Source organism: Microcebus murinus, chromosome 2 (genome assembly GCF_040939455.1).
Source record: "Microcebus murinus isolate Inina chromosome 2, M.murinus_Inina_mat1.0, whole genome shotgun sequence".
NCBI classification, from domain to species: domain Eukaryota; kingdom Metazoa; phylum Chordata; class Mammalia; order Primates; family Cheirogaleidae; genus Microcebus; species Microcebus murinus.
Window position 1 is genome coordinate 38,520,984 of NC_134105.1, and position 19,100 is coordinate 38,540,083.

General features: G+C 35.8%; 1 protein-coding gene across 2 annotated transcripts in view; it reads right to left on the minus strand.

The window, feature by feature from the left end:
- Positions 1-19,100, minus strand: part of FAF1 (Fas associated factor 1) — a 482,102-nt gene that overhangs the window by 325,323 nt on the left and 137,679 nt on the right. For both annotated transcript variants that reach the window (XM_012776173.3, XM_075998246.1), the window contains one exon: positions 12,652-12,854. In XM_012776173.3, coding sequence (XP_012631627.1) covers positions 12,652-12,854 — 203 coding nt within the window. The remainder of the gene's footprint in view (positions 1-12,651; positions 12,855-19,100) is intronic.

The following is a 19,100-nucleotide window of genomic DNA, read 5'->3' on the forward strand; positions in this document are numbered from 1 at the left end:
AATCCAGGCACAGAAAGACAAATACTGCATAATCTCACTTATATATGGAATCTAAAAATTCAGCCTCATGGAAGTACTGGGTATAATGGTGGTTACCAGAGGCTGGGGGTTGGGGAGGAACTCAGTGGGGAAAGGGCAAATGTTGGTCAAAGGGTACAAAGTTTTAGCAAAACAGGAGGAATAATTTCTGAGGATCTATTGGTGATCTAACTATATTTCCAGTAAAGTAAATATAATTAATAATAATGTATATTTCAAAATTGCTAAAAGAGTAGATTTTAAATGTTCTCACCCACAAAGAAATGAAAACTGTGTAAAGTGATAGATATGTTAATTAGTTTGATATGCTCATTCTGCAATGTATACATGTATCAAAACATCACATTGTACCCCATAAATACAAATAATTATCAAATGTCAATTTTAAAGTGTGAAGCTAGAACTATTTCTAATGTATAAATAAAAATAAACTATGCACATTAAGACCACAGTTTGAGATGTTACTTACTCAGGTTTTAAAATGATTCCACAATTATTTGGGGAATCGATGGCATGGAGGCAACAGAGATCAGTTTGCAGATGGATCAAGCAATGCTACTAACACAGAAAATTTGCTGTCTTTCCTCCCCAAAAGTACAAGCTATAATCAATCCTCTTGTCATTTCATGCTCAAGATATCTTTGTAAGGAAATTAAATTGTCACTCTTTCCTTCTTTTCACATGTACTAATAACAAAAAAATACTTAAGTGGCATATATTGTTCATAAAACATGGCCAAAAGACAGAGGAGGTTAAGGCATTTGCCAAACATTATATATACTGCATCTGTGTAACAAAGTCAAGACTAGAAACTAAATGTAGAGATTTGGGAAAAAAAATGGTTTGAAATAACTTGAATTACTTTTTCAGATTGAAAATGCACTTGCTAAATGTTGGGTTTTTTTTTTTGAGACAGAGTCTCACTTTGTTGCCCAGGCTAGAGTGAGTGCCATGGCGTCAGCCTCGCTCACAGCAACCTCAATCTCCTGGGCTCAAGCGATCCTCCTGCCTCAGCCTCCCAAGTAGCTGAGACTACAGGCATGCGCCACCATGCCCGGCTAATTTTTTGTATATATATTTTTAGTTGGTCAATTAATTTATTTCTATTTTTGGTAGAGAAGGGGTCTCACTCAGGCTGGTTTCGAACTCCTGACCTTGAGCAATCCGCCCGCCTCGGCCTCCCAAAGTGCTAGGATTACAGACGTGAGCCACCGCGCCCGGCCTTGCTAAATGTTTTGAATCTTTCCATATTCAACTTGATTCTTTTAAACTAAAATAAGTATCTAATATAATAAAAGTGGCTTTAAGAACGTAGATTAAAAAGAGAAAATAAGACAAATTATTCAAATGAAAAGAGACCGATTTTTCTGCTATATTCCAGAAATTAAGGCTATGCTGAATAGGTCTAATAAAAGCAGGTTTGTTGACAATGCTGATTCAAAAAACTTTATATTAAACAAATACCTGTATGTTAAGTTAAATCCATTGCTAGATCTTAGAGACAAAATAATAAACAATAATCCCTACCCTAAAAGAGATCACAATAGTTCACACTAGATAGCATTTTATAGGAGAACCAATGCTTTAAAATAATTCTTAAAATTTGCTCAAGAAAAGAAAACAAAACTCAGAAGGATTTTGGTAATAAAATAAAACTGCAGTAATAAACAGGACACTAAAAACATTAACAGGCCAAAGAAATTACCACTAGGTGTCACTCTGATATAAAGCTCTTGGCTGCCTTTAAGCTTGCTTTCATATCTTGCTACATCTTTCGGGTAATAATGTGGAAAATGCATTATCTTACTGAGCATCTCTTTGCATTTTAATATTTATATGCATATTGCTACATGGAAGTTACTGTTTCTCCAATTCCAATAATATTAAAATGATTTATATTTATAACAATTACATTGCAGTTTATATGTAAACTTTAATGAAGTATATTTTTTTTAAATTTCTTGTGATAGATGAATTAATATATATACTTGCACTCATTTATTGAGCCATTAATTTCTTCAATAGGCACTACTCAGTACACTGGGATAAAGAATTTAGAGAAGAATAAGACCTGGTCTTTAAGTTTGAGAAGTTAACATTCAGAAGGGAAAACTGAAACACAAAGAAAGGGTAAGATGTTTTAAAAATCCATGTTTAAAATATATACAAAAATTTATGGGATCATAGGGGATGATTCAATCTAACCATGTTCACAGAGGTTAGGAAAGGCTTTGCAGCAGAGGAATTATTATGTGGGATCTTGAAAACTGAGTAGGAGTTTTCCAGAAAACTAAAATAAGAAAGGGTAAATCAAAGGAGATATATTAATAAATAGGGAGCCAATGAAAGACATAAGATTTATGTCTTAAACAGGTCACTGTAGGGCAGCTATGGAACATATGAACTAGAGGAAGAAATAAACAGAATGTATGGAAATTAGACAGGAAAATTATCTTAATAACTAATGAAAGAAATTAAGTCCTGAACTGTATCAAAGAGAGATTCAAGTGATACTGTGATAGAACTCACAGAACTTAATCCATCAAATGCAGCAAAAGGAAGAAAAAATTCTATCGTGTCCCAAATACTACACTTTAAGTATGCCTTTCATGCCAAGAGTGAACACAGAGAAGGTACATGACATGTAACTTATGACTGGCATATAATTCATAACAAGGTAGTAACTATAATTCAGAACAAATACAACTGGAACATCTAGGAAAAGCAGGAGCAGGTACATGTCGTATAATAACAATATCTGGTTTACAATTTATCATGAGTCAAATTTTGTTTACAATATGTCTGTAAATATCTTAACTGTATTTGTTTTCAAACAGAACAATTTGACTGCTCCTACTCTACCATACTTGAATACAAGTCAGATTTTATAATAAAGGCAAAGGTTTACAAACGGTGATCCATGGAAATTCTTTCATACGCATTTATGATAAAGCTTTAAAATATTTCCATAGTCATATTCTCCATATTAAGATGGAATTAAAATGTAACATTAATAATCATAATAATCCAGACAAGCCAGCATTTCTGATCACCATCCTTAAAAAGAACAGGGGAATTTCACTCAAGTTGAGAAAGTGGTTTGAGTGATCTAAGTATCCATGAACTTCCACCATACATCAAATAGTCTATAAACAAAAAGAACCAGGTCTTTTTGAAATAAGATAGTGTTCATTCAAATGAATTCACACTTGCAACATAATGGCAGTTAAAAATTTATTTAATATATAATTACATTCCAGTTTTCTTAAAGCAGACAAAAATCTGAGCTAATTTTAAGATTTAAAAGGAGTTTGATATGGCACTGAATTTGCCCCCTCTAATAATAAAAATATCTGCCACTAAAAGAAGGTAAAGGCTAAGTCATACCTTTTTTAAGTGATCCCAACTAATAAACTAAGGATGCCTTAGCAATATTATTGAAAATCCATGTAAGCACCAAGCCTGGTCAATTCTGACGAATTAATATTGTAAAGATAATACTATTTTTCAAATATCAATAAATGGGGTTTGATGATTTAAAAGACACAAATTCATTTAAATCTCATATTGAATTCATAACTGCATTTCATTATTATGTATCTTCCAAATCAAAGCTATAAAAATATTTTTTTAAGGCTGGACAAAGTGGCTCACACCTGTAATCTCAGCACTTTGGGAGGCCAAGGCAGAAAGATCACTTGAGGCGAGGAGTTTGAGACCAGCCTTGGCAACATAGTCAGATCCCATCTCTACAAAATTTTTTTTTAAATAGCCAGGCATGGTGGCACACACCTATAGTCCTAGCTACTGCAGAGGCTGAGTAGGGAGGATCGCCTGAGTCCAGGAGTTTGAGGTTGCACTGAGCTATGGTCATGCCACTTCACTCCAGCCTAGGTAACATGACAAGACTTTGTCTCAAAAAAAATAAAAAATAAAAAATAATTTTATTATTCAATGGAAGACCTTAAACTAAAAATAAATAAATAAAGAAAAAAAAACACAGATTGTAAATTTTACTAGAGGTATCCTCAACATATCTAAGAGAGTTTGTTTGATGAGTTTGGACAATCAACTTGAAATAAGAGTACAGTTAGTTACCAAGTTAGAAAAAAGAGATTGACAGCCTGTTACAAGGTCTGAATTCAAAATGAACTTTGGAATCTGAATTGATAGTAAGGAAGGAAATAAAGAAATTCAGAAAGGATCAGGGGCTGGACATGATGGCTCATGCCTATAATCCTAGCACTCTGGGAGGCCAAGGTGGAGGATCATTTGACATTTGAGCTCAGAAGTCCAAGACCAGCCTGAACGAGAGCAGGAAGATCGCTTGAGCCTAGGAATTTGAGGTTGCTATGAGCTAGGCTGACACCATGGCACTCTACTCAAGATGACAGAGTGAGACTTTGTCTCAAAAAAAAAAAAAAAAAAAAAAAAAAAAAGAAAGAAAAGAAAAGAAAGTATCAGGAATCTAGCTAAAATTGAAAAGATTACCAAGATTAATCATTGGCAAGGATAAGGAGCAACTGGAACTCTGTTCCATTGGTAGGAATGCAACCATTTTATAAAGATGTTCTGCTCCACCTGCTAAGTCTAAACAAGCATATAACCTATGATGCAGCAGCTCTACATTAAGGTCAAAAGAAGAATACTTATGTATGTCAACGATATGTACAATAATGTTTATAGCAGATTTTTATAACAACAACAACAAAAAAGAAAAACCAGAAAGAGCCCCCAAATCTACCATCAGTACATTGGGTAAATTATGGTATTATCATATAATAGAATACTACTACACAGCAGTTAGAGTAAATAAATTACCGAACATCAAAAATGTAATGTTGGCCGGGCACGGTGGCTCACGCCTGTAATCCTAGCACTTTGGGAGGCCGAGGCGGGCGGATTGCTCAAGGTCAGGAGTTCGAAACCAGCCTGAGCGAGACCCCGTCTCTACCAAAAATAGAAAGAAATTAATTGACCAACTAAAAATATATATACAAAAAATTAGCCGGGCATGGTGGCACATGCCTGTAGTCCCAGCTACTCAGGAGGCTGAGACAGTAGGATCGCTGAGCCCAGGAGATTGAGGTTGCTGTGAGCCAGGCTGATGCCACGGCACTCACTCTAGCCTGGGCAACAAAGTGAGACTCTGTCTCAAAAAAAAAAAAAAAAAAAAATGTAATGTTGAGTAAAAGAAGTTAAAAGAATATATACTATATGATTTCAATTATATGAAGGTCAAAATAGGCAAATGCAATGAAAGGTAATAAGGGTCAGAGAAAGTAAATGGCTACACAGGGCAATAAGGGAGACTTCCAGGGCAAAGAAAATATTCTCTATCTGGATCTGAGTGGTAATGGTTACAAGGGTGTTTATATTTATACAAATTAATTGAACTGTACACTTAAGATTTACATATAGTTGACCCTTGAATAATGGGGGGGAGGTGTTAGGGGCACCAACCCCCCCAGTAAAAACATCTATGCATAACTTCTGACTCACCCAAAACTTTAATAATAGCCTAATGTTGACCAGAAGCCTTACCGATATAGTGTATAGTGTAAGCATAACTTTTATATTTACCAGGAAACCACTAAATTTATTATAAAGTGCTAATTGCTTTATTGTGACATTCACTTTTTTGTGGTCATCTGAAACCAAATCTACAGTATCTCCAAGGTATGCCTGTACTATTTACCAGCCTTTGTATTACATCCTTTATATAATGGATTGTTTGAGTTATTCAGTCCTTGTCTTGTTCTCACAAAAAAGGCACTTATTAGTATTACAAACAATATTGTTAGACATGGATAAGTCATAAAATGGATAAGACAAGAAATGGAAATGAGCCCAAGATCAACATGAAGTTGATTAACACACATTTAACATATACAACTCAACATGAAGTTGATTAACATATATTTTGTATGTTATATGTATTATATACTGTATTCTTACAACAAAGTAAGCTAAAGAAAAGAAAATGTTATAAGGAAATTCATAAGAGAAAATATATTTACTATTCATTAAGTGGAAGTACACCATCATAAATGTCTTCAACCTTATCATCTTCATGTTGAGTAGGCTGAGGAGGAAGAGGACAGGGTAGTCTTGCAGTCTCAGGGGTGGCAGAGGCAGAAGAAATTCCACATGTAGGTGGATCTGTGCAGTTCAGACCTATGTTTTTCCAGGGCTAACTATACTTTACTGTATGTAAATTATACCTTAATTTTTAAAAATTACTATTAAAAGATCATGGTAAATTGTGCAAAGAAAAGACTGTGAACTTTAGAGACAAGTAATTCAGAGTTTAAGTCCAAGAATGACTACATGTAAGATCTGTGACCTTAAGAAAGATACATAAAGTGGGGCTAATCACAAAGAAATAATCTTACAAGGATGTTTTCTCTGAGTACACATGGAAGAAATTTCTTTAATATCGATGGTCAGATATACTTGCTACATTTCTGAGTAACTGGTTTGCCATATTTTAAGAATAATATTAAAATATAATAAAGAAGCCAATTTCACTTCCAGAATAGCTATTTGACAATTTGAAGGCAAATGAGTGGTTCAACTCTAACTAGGCCATTGCATGTCAAAGAATGCACAGACTTTTTATTGTTTTATTTTCATTTCTTGTCATTTTTATGACTTATCCATGTCTAACAGTATTGTTTGTAATACTAATAAGTGTCTTTTCTGTGAGAATAAGACAAGGACTGAATAACTCAAACAATCCATTATATTATATAAAGGATGTAATACAAAGGCTGGTAGATAGTATAGGCATACCTTGGAGATACTGTAGATTTGGTTTCAGATGACCACAAAAAAAGTAAATGTCACAATAAAGCAATTAGCACTTTATAATAAATTTAGAGGTTTCCCGGTAAATATAAAAGTTATGTTTACACTATACTATGTTCTATTAAGTGCACAATAGTATTATGTCTAAAAAATATACATATTTTAATTTAAAATATTTTATTGCTAAATAATGCTAATGATCATCTGAGCCTTCAGCGAGTTATAATCTTTTTCTGGTGAAGGGTCTTCTCGTAATGTAGATGACTACTGACTGATCAGGGTAGTGTTTGCCAAAGGTTGAGGTGGCTGTGGCGATTTCTTAAATAAGACAACAATGAAGTTTCCTATACTTTGTAGCATGTGAAGCTGTTAATGACAGCATTTTACCCATAGTAGAATTAATTTCAAAATTGGAATCAGTCCTTTGAAACCCTGCTACTACTTTATCAACTAAGTTTATGTCATATTCTAAATTATTTGTTGTCATTTCGACAATGTTCACAGCATCTTTACCAGGAGTAGATTCCATCTCAAGAAACTACTTGCAGGCCGGGCATGATGGCTCACACCTGTAATCCTAGCACTCTGGGAGGCCGAGGCAGGCGGATCGCTCAAGGTCAAGAGTTCGAAACCAGCCTGAGCAAGAGCGAGACAGTCTCTACTAAAAAAAATAGAAAGAAATTAATTGGCCAACTAATATATAGAAAAAATTAGTCGGGCATGGTGGCGCATGCCTGTGGTCCCAGCTACTCGGGAGGCTGGGGCAGCAGGATTGCTTGAGCCCAGGAGTTTGAGGTTGCTGTGAGCTAGGCTGACGCCATGGCACTCACTCTAGCCTGGCTGACAAAGCGAGACTCTGTCTCAAAAAAAAAAAAAAAAAAAAAAAAGAAACTACTTGCTTTGCTCATCCATAAGAAGCAACTCTGAATCTGTTGAAGTTTTATCATGAGATTGTACCAATTCAGTCACATCTTCAGGCTCCACTTCTAAATCTAATTCTCTTGCTATTTCCAGCCATCTGCAATTACTTCCTCCTTGAAAGTCTTGAATCCTCAAACTCATCCTCAAGGGTTGAAATCACCTTGTTCCAAACTCCTATTAATGTTGCTATTTTGACCTCCTCCAACAAATCATGAATGTTCTCAATGGCATCCAGAATGGTGAATTCTTTCCAGAAGGTCTTCAATTTACTTTGCCCGGATCTAACAATATCAAAGAAATCACAATCTATGGCAGCCTTATGAAATGTATTTCTTAAAAAATAAGACTTGAAAGTTGAAATTACTCCTCGATCCACAGGCTGCACAATGGATGTTGGGTTAGCAGGCATGAAAACAACATTAATCTCTTTGTACATCTCCATCAGAGCTCTTGGGTGACTAAGTGCATTGACAGTGAGCAGTAATAGTTTGAAAGGAATCTTTCTTTTCACAGCAGTTCTCAGCAGTGGCTTAAAATGTTTAGTAAGCCATGCTGTGAACAGATGTGCTGTCATCCAGGCTTTGTTATTCCATATATAGAGCACAGGCAGAGTGGATTTCGTATAATTATTAAGTGCCCTAGGATTTTCAGAATGGTCAATGTACACTGGCTCCAACTTCAAGTCACCAGCTGTATTAGCCCTAACAAAAGAATCAGCTTGTGCTGTGAAGCTTTGAAGTTAGGCATTGATTTTTCCTCTCTAGCTATAAAAGTCCTAGATGGCATCTTCTTCTAAAAGAAGGCGGTTTTGTCTACATTGAAAATCTGTTATTTAGTGTAGTGGCTACATTCATCAATTATTTTGGCTAGAACTTCTGGATAACTTGCTGTAGCTTATACATTAGCACTTGCTGCTTGCACTTTTATGTTAGGGAGATGACTTCTTTCCTTAACACATTGACTGCCACACTAGAAAACAACTTTATTCCTTGGAGCCATGTTGTTTTATTACAAAAATAGAATAAAAACTTCAAAAACAGCAGAAAAAGCATTTGACAAAGTCCAACACACCTTTATGATAAAAACTCTTAATAAAATAGGCATAGACAGCTCATACCTTAAATTTATCAAATCCATTTATGACAAACCCACTGCTAATATCATTCTGAATGGGGAAAAATTGAAATCATTCCCTCTTCGAACCAGAACTAGACAAGGATGCCCACCATCTCCTCTTCTATTCAACAAAGTGCTCAAAGTCCTAGCTATAGCAATCAGACAAGAGAGGGGTATCAAGGGCATCCAAGTAGGGACAGATGAGATCAAACTCTCACTCTTTGCCGATGATATGATATTATACCTAGAAAACCCCATGGATTCATCCAAGAGACTCCTAGATTTGATAAATGAATTTGGTAAAGTTCCAGGTTACAAAATCAATATACACAAATCAGAAGCATTCATATATGCCAAGAACCATCAAGCAGAAACTCAAATCAAAAACATAATACCCTTTATGATAGCCCCAAAGAAAATTAAATATCTAGGAGTATATTTAACGAAAGTATGAAAGATTTATACAAGGAGAACTACAAAACACTAAAAAAAGAAATTGCAGATGATGTAAACAGATGGAAAAATCTACCTTGTTCATGGATTGGTAGAATTAATATTGTTAAAATGTCAATATTACCTAAAGTGATCTACAGAATTAATGCAATCCCCATCAAAGTACCACCATCATTCTTTACAGATCTAGAAAAAATAAGTCTTCACTTTGTATGGAACCAGAAAAAACCTCGTATAGCCAAAGCAATCTTAAGGAAAAAAAACTTCAAAAACAAAACGATCCTAATTTAATGAAAATTTTGTTATTTTTTTATTTTTTCTGTGCGTGAGTTATATGCAACTTGAAAATAGTTCATGCAGCTCCCAAGGTGAAGAGAAATGAATTACATATGCTTCACGAGGCACTAGGCTCAAAATGAGGGTGAGTTCAATACAACTCACCGGGCAGTTAACCTGTTAAACCTCCTGAACCAGCCTCTGCTAGCTTCCAACCTTTCTTCTGCAGCTTCCTTGCCTCTCTCAGCCTGCATAGAATTCAAAAGACAGCCTTTCTAGATAAGGATTTAGATTAAGGGAATGTTGTAATTGATTTGATCTTTGATTCAGACCACTAAAACTTTCTCCCTATCAGTAATAGGGTGGCACAAGCAACCAGCTTATGGTCCATCTTGGCTTTTGGCATGTCTTCTTCACTAAGAGTAATCAATTCTACCTTTTGGTTAAAGTAAGAGATATGTCATTCTTCCTTTCACTTAAATACTTAGAGGCTCTTGTAGAGTTATTGACTTGCCTAATTTAACATTGTTGTAATAGGGAGGCCCAAGGAGCAGAAGAGAGATGGGGGAAATGGCTAATTGGTGCAACATTCAGAACACACACAACATTTATCAATTAAGTTTGCTGTCATATGTGGGCATAGTTTGTGGCACCCCAAAACAAGTACAACGGTAACATCAAAGTTCACTGATCACAGATTACCACAACAGACATAATAAAAATGAAAAAGTTTGAAATATTGTGAGAATTACAAAAATATGACATAGAGATAGAAAGTGAGCATATGATGTTGGAAAAATGGTACCAACATACTTGCTGTACACAGTGTTGTCATAAACCTCCTATTTGCTTTTTTTCCTTAAAACAAGAAACAATATCTGCAAAGCACAATAACATAAAGTATGATAAAATGAGGTATGTCTGTATGCACTCCATAAATATTATCGATTAATATGCAAGAGTAGAAAGATCAAGCATGAACTCAAACTGAAAAATGTCCCAAGTACACACCTTTACATATGAATAGGAGAAGGAAAAAAGAAGCCCTAAAGAATTAACAAAAATACCATGAGGGTAATATGTACTTAACATTTTAAGGTAAAACACTTCCAGTGGGTGCATACCTAAAAATACAGCATAAAATGACCACCTGGCTTATTTATCACACACACCCAAAGAGGCACAGAGGGTACAGATAAAATTACAACAATGAATAAAGAAACAAAAAATAAGCTTTTAAGGAACAATTAATAGAACTAGTTTACTCAGTGTGAGAAAGTAAAAAAATAAGTATAATGTCTTTGAGTATAAGAGGAAAGCTATACAAAGGCTAAACTCTTTTCACCAAAGATAAAACAAAACAACATGGGTTTAAACATCATTACAAACTGTTTTAGAGAGAAGAAAGCATTTCTCTGCTACCAGGTTTTAAGAAGCAGGAGGTAGAATAGTGGTTGCCAAGAGCTTGAGAGACGAGAATATGGGAAGTTGCTATCCAATGAGTATAGAGTTGCAGTTATGCAAGATAAAACGTACATATAATTAACAATCCTCTACTGCACACTTAAAATGAGTGTAAATCTTATGTATTTTTTTTACCACAATTGTTTTAAATATGAAAAACAAGAATGAACAGGAGAATATTTGGGAGCATTGAAATGAGTACAGGGAGAAGTGAGTGATTTAGGTGAGGAACCTAGGCAGAAGAAGAAATAAGCCCACAAGTACAGTGGGCTAATAACTTACTCAGTGAACTGAAAGAAGTCCAATGTGACATAAGAATAGTAAGCAAGAAGGAAAGTGGCAATAGATGAAACTAGATATGTAGGCAGGAGTAGCTTGATCAAGCAGGGACTTATAAGCCATGAATTACACCCTAAAAATCAATGAAAAGTTCTTAAATGGTTTTAAGAAAGGGAATAACATAATCTGATTAGTGTTTAGGAATGATTTAACAGCCTTGCTTTTCAAGTCTCAATTAATACAATTAAATAAAATTAGGAAAAGATCTCCCCAAAAAGGAACAAAGGGAAAATTTCAGAAATATCTGGAATTTAGAATTAAGGCAAAAACTACATTAATACAGAAATTAATACAATTTGCAGTTCTATGATGAAAGTAGATCAAATAAACTGAATCAAATATGAGTTCAACATAGTTAAACTATACTAATTTGGTAAAGTCTGTCCAGGAATGAAACACATATACTTTGAGTTTCCTTTGATAAGATAGCATTTGTGCAACTGGCAGAGAGAGAAAGTGATGGAAATGTATCTCATGTCTGACTTCTCATTAAACACAGTATTGTGGTTTTAATACATTTCATTCAAAATTCAGGTATTGCCTATGTGACAGTATTAAGATACAGGGCCTTTAAGGGGTTATCAGGCCATGAGGGCTCTGCCCTTGTGAATGAAATTAGGTGCTGTTATAAAAGGTCTTGACAAAGGGAGTTTTGTCTCCTTTGCTCTCTGGACTTCTGCCATGTGAAGACACAGTGTTTCTTCCCTCAGGAAGATGCAGCATCAAGGTGCCATCTAAGAAGCAGAGAGCAACCTTCTCTAGACACTGAACCTGCTGACACCTTAATCTTGGACTTTCCAGCACCCAGAAATGTGAGAAAATAAATTTCTGTTCTTTATAAATTACCTAGTCTCAGGTATTCTGATATAGCAGCACAAAACAAAGACACACAGTATGAAAAATGAGTGAGCTTTAGTTGTAAAGTCTGATAGGCAATGTACTTAATTAGGGCTTTTTTTTTTTTTTTAAGCTCCTAGATATTTGGTTTGCATCAGCCCTAAAAACAGCATTGTATACCATTCCACATATGTAGAACAGAAAAAGTATTCTCAAACTTACCTCAATTTTAACATAGTAAAAATAGAGTACCATAATCTGTAAGAGAAAGTTATCAGTTTCAATTTGCTTTTTCCCCCTTATTGCTGGCAGTCAACTCAAAAGAAAGAATATAAACTAAATGTTTGCCTAATAAATTATTTATTTGTGAAGGCTTTATTGTAGGAAAAACCTTACCAACAGTACAGCTGTCTTCAAGTACCACATCAACATTTCTGTCTCTGTACTCAACCCTGAAGTCCAGCATCCGAGGTTGCCTTTCTACAATCTGCCTGGATGTCATTACAGGTCGAAACGCCGAAGAAGAGGAAGTAGGAGCTGGAGCTGGATGATTTGTTGGATTAAATGCAGGTCCTGGTATGGTCTCACCTCCATATTCACTAAAATGTTGACATAAAAGAAGGATTATCATCAACCAAATCATTACAGAATACCACTAGGGACCCTTTTCCATACTTAGCTTATGTTGTTGTTCTAATCAAGTTTAGCTACCCATATGTCAAGGCGAAACTCAAGTTCTACTCCCTCCACAAAATCTTTCCCAGGGACTGAAGGTCACATTATTCTCCCCCTCATCTTTGCCTTTCTATGTTTATTGGCAGTATCACATCATTTAGCATTTAATTAGGTTTTTGCCTTGTATTGTTATGATGTTAGTAAAACATCAATTTAAACTCTGTAAATTAAGAACAATGTCTTCTCCTTCACTCACTCTTACTTACTGAATTATTTCACTCATTAACCCTAATTTCCACAAAGACTATTTTGAAATTTCACTGTCCTTGAACCTCAATTCTCCCTATCTCACTCTTTACACTTCACAGTTGTCCTACTTTGCTGAGAAAACAAAAGCTACCAAGAGAAATTTCCCTTTTCTTCTTAACATCGAATGAAAAGCTAACCTGCAAATGCACTCTTGCTCTTGTCTCCTCTCTCTCTCTTTCTCTCATTCCCTCCTTACCTAGGGATTATCATTTTCCTTTCCAGTATCTTTGATATCCCCTTCTCTACTGGATTCTCCATCTCTCTATGCTAATAGACACATAGCCTTTCATTTCTTCTTTCACCTTAATCCTTCCTATTTCATGGGGAAACACAGGCAATTTCCTCTAAGAATATTCCTTCCTCCTCAACCCATCCCCAATTCCATCTTTCTTTTAACTAATTTTTTGTGGGGTTTTTGTTTGTTTGTTTCATTGGTTGGTTGGTTGGGTGGTTGAAACAAGGTCTTGTTCTGTTGCCCAGGCTGGAGTGCAGTAGCACGATCATAGCTCACTGCAGCCTCGAACTTCTGGGTTCAAGTCATCCTCCCACCTCAGCCTCCCAGAGTGCTGGGATTACAGGCATGGGCCACCATGCCAGGCCTCTTTTAGCTAATTATACTCATACTTTTTATCTCAGATTGAATGTTTTTCAACTCAGAGCACATTTTGCTACTTCAGACTAGGTTTAAGTCCCTATTACTATCTATAATTATAAAATTAGTTATAAAATGAATTTATATCTATGTCCCCAATAGAATACAAATTCTACAGGATAACGCTCAAATTTGTGTCTTTAACGGCTTTATCTTCTACCCTGAGCTAAAAATTTTATACACAAAAGGCACTCAAATATTTGCCAAACTAATGAGTAGAGGAATAATTATTTTAAAATTTGGCTGTTCTCTGATTTTATTGTATGTATTGTCAACCCCCTGCCTGGGAAGAAGGTGGAGAGGGAGGGAACATAAGGAGTGTTTCAGTTGCAACATCATTATTGTACATATATTCCACCACCACCAGAACTCAAGACCAGCTCTAAAATATCTTTCTTCTCACCTTGAATTTATAGAAAAACAATGGACTGGGAATGTGCATAGGAACAAAATAATCAAAAACATGCCAAGTTAAGCACTATTCATACAATTAAGCAGGAAAAATATTTGTATTTATTTTCCTTCTTCATACCATTTCTCTGAACAGTGTTTATCAAACCAGATTATATAGCTGATTTAGTGAGTTGTGATCAGTCTTTTAAAGATTAGAACACAAAGAAATAGAAATTTTCAGTATTGTGTCACTTAATAGTTAGGACCAAGTATTATTTCCTAAAGCTTTTAATTCAGTTACATATTTGTTTATAGGTGCTTTGGGTCTAAGTATTTTTTCATTTTTATAAGTCATAGACAAAAATGTTTGATCTAGTTTCAACCAGTGTTCTAATGTTCAACTAGTTTAGATCTCACCAGAGTGGAGATATTCCAGTAATTACTGATCCAAAGAAAAAACCTATTCTTCTCCTAATTTTTAAATTCAAAGAAAGTAATCTTGTAAGGTAAACATGGGAAACAAGGAAAATGTTCAGAACAGAAAGAATGCCATTACTGAAATCCAAAATGTTCCTAAATATCTATGAACAGAATTTGGGCAACACACTTCACATTTCTGAAGTTTGTCACAAGTTCTCAGAACCTAAGAAAAACAGCTAATATTAGTAAACTGGTCACTGAAACTGTTTCTTGACTCCAAATCCACCCTTCTGTATAGTCTATTCTGTGATTCTAGGGCTGGGATTCTTCAAAACTGTACTTGCCTTTGCTAAATGGTTTCCTGTTAGATTCTGCCGATAGAAAACATTATATAGAGTGTAATAGGAGGAGGGGAAAAGAGACTCTCTTCTTCCTGCTTGCATGCATTTCTATCTGTATCTTCCTATAGGCAGTCCTCTGTTTTTGTTTTTTGGGTTTTTTTTCCAGCATTCTTACAACCAGCTTCTTGACATTCCCTCAGATACCAGCAGCAGCTAGACAGTGTGCATTCAAAGAAATCTGATCCCCAGCTTCATGGGACCCCTCTGAGCTTCACAGTTCTATTAACTCCTTTGTTCCCTAAACCTAACAGTAGTAGCTTCCTCCAGCAGTTATTATATACAGGTTACCACTTCTTTTTGCTCTTTTAGTCTTCCACATCTGTGTAACCAATCCTACAGTCAATTCCCTTTGTTGAAATACCTAAGATGGTTTCATATTCTTGACTGGATGCTGATATTGTAAAGGAGTCACAGGAAACATACTTTCAAAAATAGGATTCAGGAATTGGCTTGATTGTGTCCTTGACCTTCAATTCACTGTTAGCTCCTTGCCAATGAAAAATGGAATACTCACTAGTATCCATACCATGGCATAATGATTATTAAATTATTACCAGTTGCTGGGTACACTGGCTCACACCTGTAATCCTAGAACTTTGGGAGCCTAAGGTGGTAGGCTTGAGGCCATCAGTTCAAGACTAGCCAGGGCAACACAGGGAAACCCCCATCTCTACAAAAACATTAAAATATTAGCCAGGCATGGTGGTACATACCTGTAGTCCTAGTTACTCAGGAGGTTGAGGTGGGAGGGTAGCTTGATACCACAAGTTTAAGGTTACAGTGAACTATATGATCACACCACTGTATTCTAGCCGGGGTGACTCTTAAAAAAAAATCATCACTTATAACTAATTATGATGCCATGCCTATTGAAACAAGAGCCTAAGGGGACCAAATGACCGTTTGACTCAACTATTATGGTAGTAATAATGGCAACAAAGACTCAAGGATGGCTACTTCTGACTTGGAGACTTGAAGAAAATGATACACTCAGAGTTTTTAACTTTCAGCAAGTCATGATAAGATAGCTACAAAATTTTGAAAATGGCTATTTTAAAAGTTTCTTCTTTCTTATAATCACAAGCATGACCCTGCCAAGAATTAGTTCCAAAATTTAATTTGCCAGGTTGTAGAACTATGATGAAAGTTAAATAAAAAATGCTTTCTAAGTCTCTTTTTAAAAAGTTAAGATACTGTTTAGGAAGGAGTGAGACCCTAGGATGTGGAATGGATATGTGGGTGGACTCAGATGAAGGATAACCTTAAACCCCCCTGGAGTCTCTCTGAGCCTCTTTTATAAGCAGAAACAGCTCCTCTGTCTCCTATGACTGAGAGGGCTAGCCTCTACTTTCTTGAATACTCTTTAATACTCTCACCTGAGACAGTTACCTTGCAAGGAAATGCCTACTCTTAAAACCTATCCCCCACTATTCCTTATTGCCTCTAAAATCAGACCTAGGCATATGCTAAGAGAACAAGTACAATGTCTTCACTGAGAAGAGATAATTTATATCCAAAACTAATTCTAGCATTTTGATAAATTCTATCAGCAAAAACCTGGGAAATAGATATGGAAATGAATTTGAAGTGTGTTTGACCAAAAGAGTTTGGATAGAGCCAAATATAATATGTTGGCTTAAGCAGCTGTAAGTACCTCTAATAGTTAGTTGCTGGCTGAACACAAAGTCTCAAAAGAGTCTACATTTATGAGGATAGATGCCCAAAACTCCTAGCATAATGTAGACAAAAATCCAGATGCTTAAAGAAACAGGAATGCTGGCCTGGATTTACCACATATAGCCTGAATATACACGAATCCTCTACATCATCCATGAGATCCTGGAGGATATTACATTAAAGCATTGAAAAATACATTAGTAAGGGAATCTGTATTATTGAAAAACTCTGTGGTGGCTGGGAATGACATGGGGAGTTGACACTGAAAAAGACTTTCTAATGGGCTGATGAGATATCAGAGTGGCAGATCTCCAATGGCAAACTGTAATAATAAGGAAAGGTAAGAGCAATTATGTTAATGGACAGCATGGACAAAAAGTGTCAGTCATAAGGTTTTGACCTGCAGAGACCTTTGGTAGTGTTTAACTGAGTATGGTATTTCTAAGGAATAAAATTAAATATCTACTGAAATAGGCAGCCTAAATCCTGACTTCAGTAACCACCACAGAGAGTCACAGTCACTCCTAGTTTCTAAACAAAAGTTGGATCACAGACATAAAGCCCCCTTATTACTTGGAAGGCCTGGTTCCCCAAAAGATAACTCAACAGAGCCACAAGTGTATATTATAAATTTTCCCCTAAGACTTCCACTAAGAGACCTACAGCCATTTACTGAGGTATTTGTGTGCCAATAAAAGCAAAATATCCAGATTTTTATGGGAGTACTAGATGCTAACTTTGAAATGATGCCAATTCCTGGGGATTTTACAAAAGTGGAAGATCAAGGTTGGAAATGAAGTTTGGCCCAAATCAACTCACAGTAAATTCAGTGAATCTGTCAACCTAGCCTGCAGTGATTTCCCTAGGCCCTGAATGTATAATAGACACACTCAGTAATGAGTAGCCATCCCATATTGGTTCCCTGATCCAAGGAGTTAGGGACATAACATAGGAAGGGACATAACACAGGAAGGGACAACAGGAAGCTGATGCTGTTGCATATACTTTTTATTCTCTATACTAATTTGCAAGCACCATAACAAGCATTTTGCTTTCACCTAACAAGCTATACAATATACCTTCACAATCTTTTCCTAAAGATTGTCAACTCTCCCACTCTTTGTCAATAATCAAGTCTAGAGAGATCTTGATCACCAGACATTCCACAGAACATTAAATTGATGACAATGCAGACTGGTCTTGAAGAACAGAAGTAGTAAGTACAGGTTGAATATCCCCAATACACAAAGCTCCAAAACCTGAAACTTTTTGGGTGCTGGCATAATACTCAAAGAGTTCACTGGAATATTTTGGATTTCAGATTTTTCAATTAGGGATGCTTATGCATTAAGTACAATGCAAGTATCACAAAATACAAAAAAATTCTGAAATCTGTGGCCAAGCATAGTGAGTCACACCTGTAATCTCAGCATTTTGGGAGACTGAGGCAGGAGGATAGCTTGAGGCCAGGAATTGGAGGACATCCTAGGCAACACAGCAAGACCCTATCTCTATAAAAGAAAAAAAAATTTTTTTAAATGAGCTGGGTGTGGTGGCACACACCTATAGTCCCACCTACTTGGGAGGCTGAGGGGGGAAGATCACTTGAACCTGGGAATTTGAGGTTACAGTGAGCTATGACCATGCCACTGCATTCCAACCTGAGTGACAGAGTGAGACCTTGTCTCTTTAAAAAAAAAAAGAACACTGAAATCTGAAACACTTCTGATCCCAAGAATTCAGATAAAGATATACTCTGTACTGGAATGCTTTAGTAAGACATATGCATGCTAGAGATTAGCAAAGAAGTACCACAAAAATGCAGGGGCCTGCCACTTTGGTAAAGTTTCTGGGGTTCAGTGATCAAAAGCTGTACCTTGTACTTCCCATCGATAAATAAGAAATGACTAAGTTAACTGAAAAAGAAAAAATTTGGACTGGGAAGAGAAAAAGTGATTATTTATAGTATGCTGGTACTAACCAAAACTAGACTGCTGCAGCACATGGCCTCAATCAAAGATATCCCTGAAAGACAGCAGTGAAAGAAAAGCCTCCCAGTGGGGAGAACTTAGGGTTTCACCATAGATTAACCACTTCATTTGGAAGTAGAAAGAGCCTGAGGTATAAATCTACATCAAATCACAAGCAACAGATAATGGTTGACCAGCTGAACAGAACTTGGAATGAATAAAATTGAAGAATTGAGTGACAAGTCTGGGAAAGAAATATGGAAATGGATCTTTTAGAATGGGCATAGAATGCAAATATATTTGTTTCCCAAGTGTGTGTTCTCTATGGGCTAGCCACTAAAAAAAAGG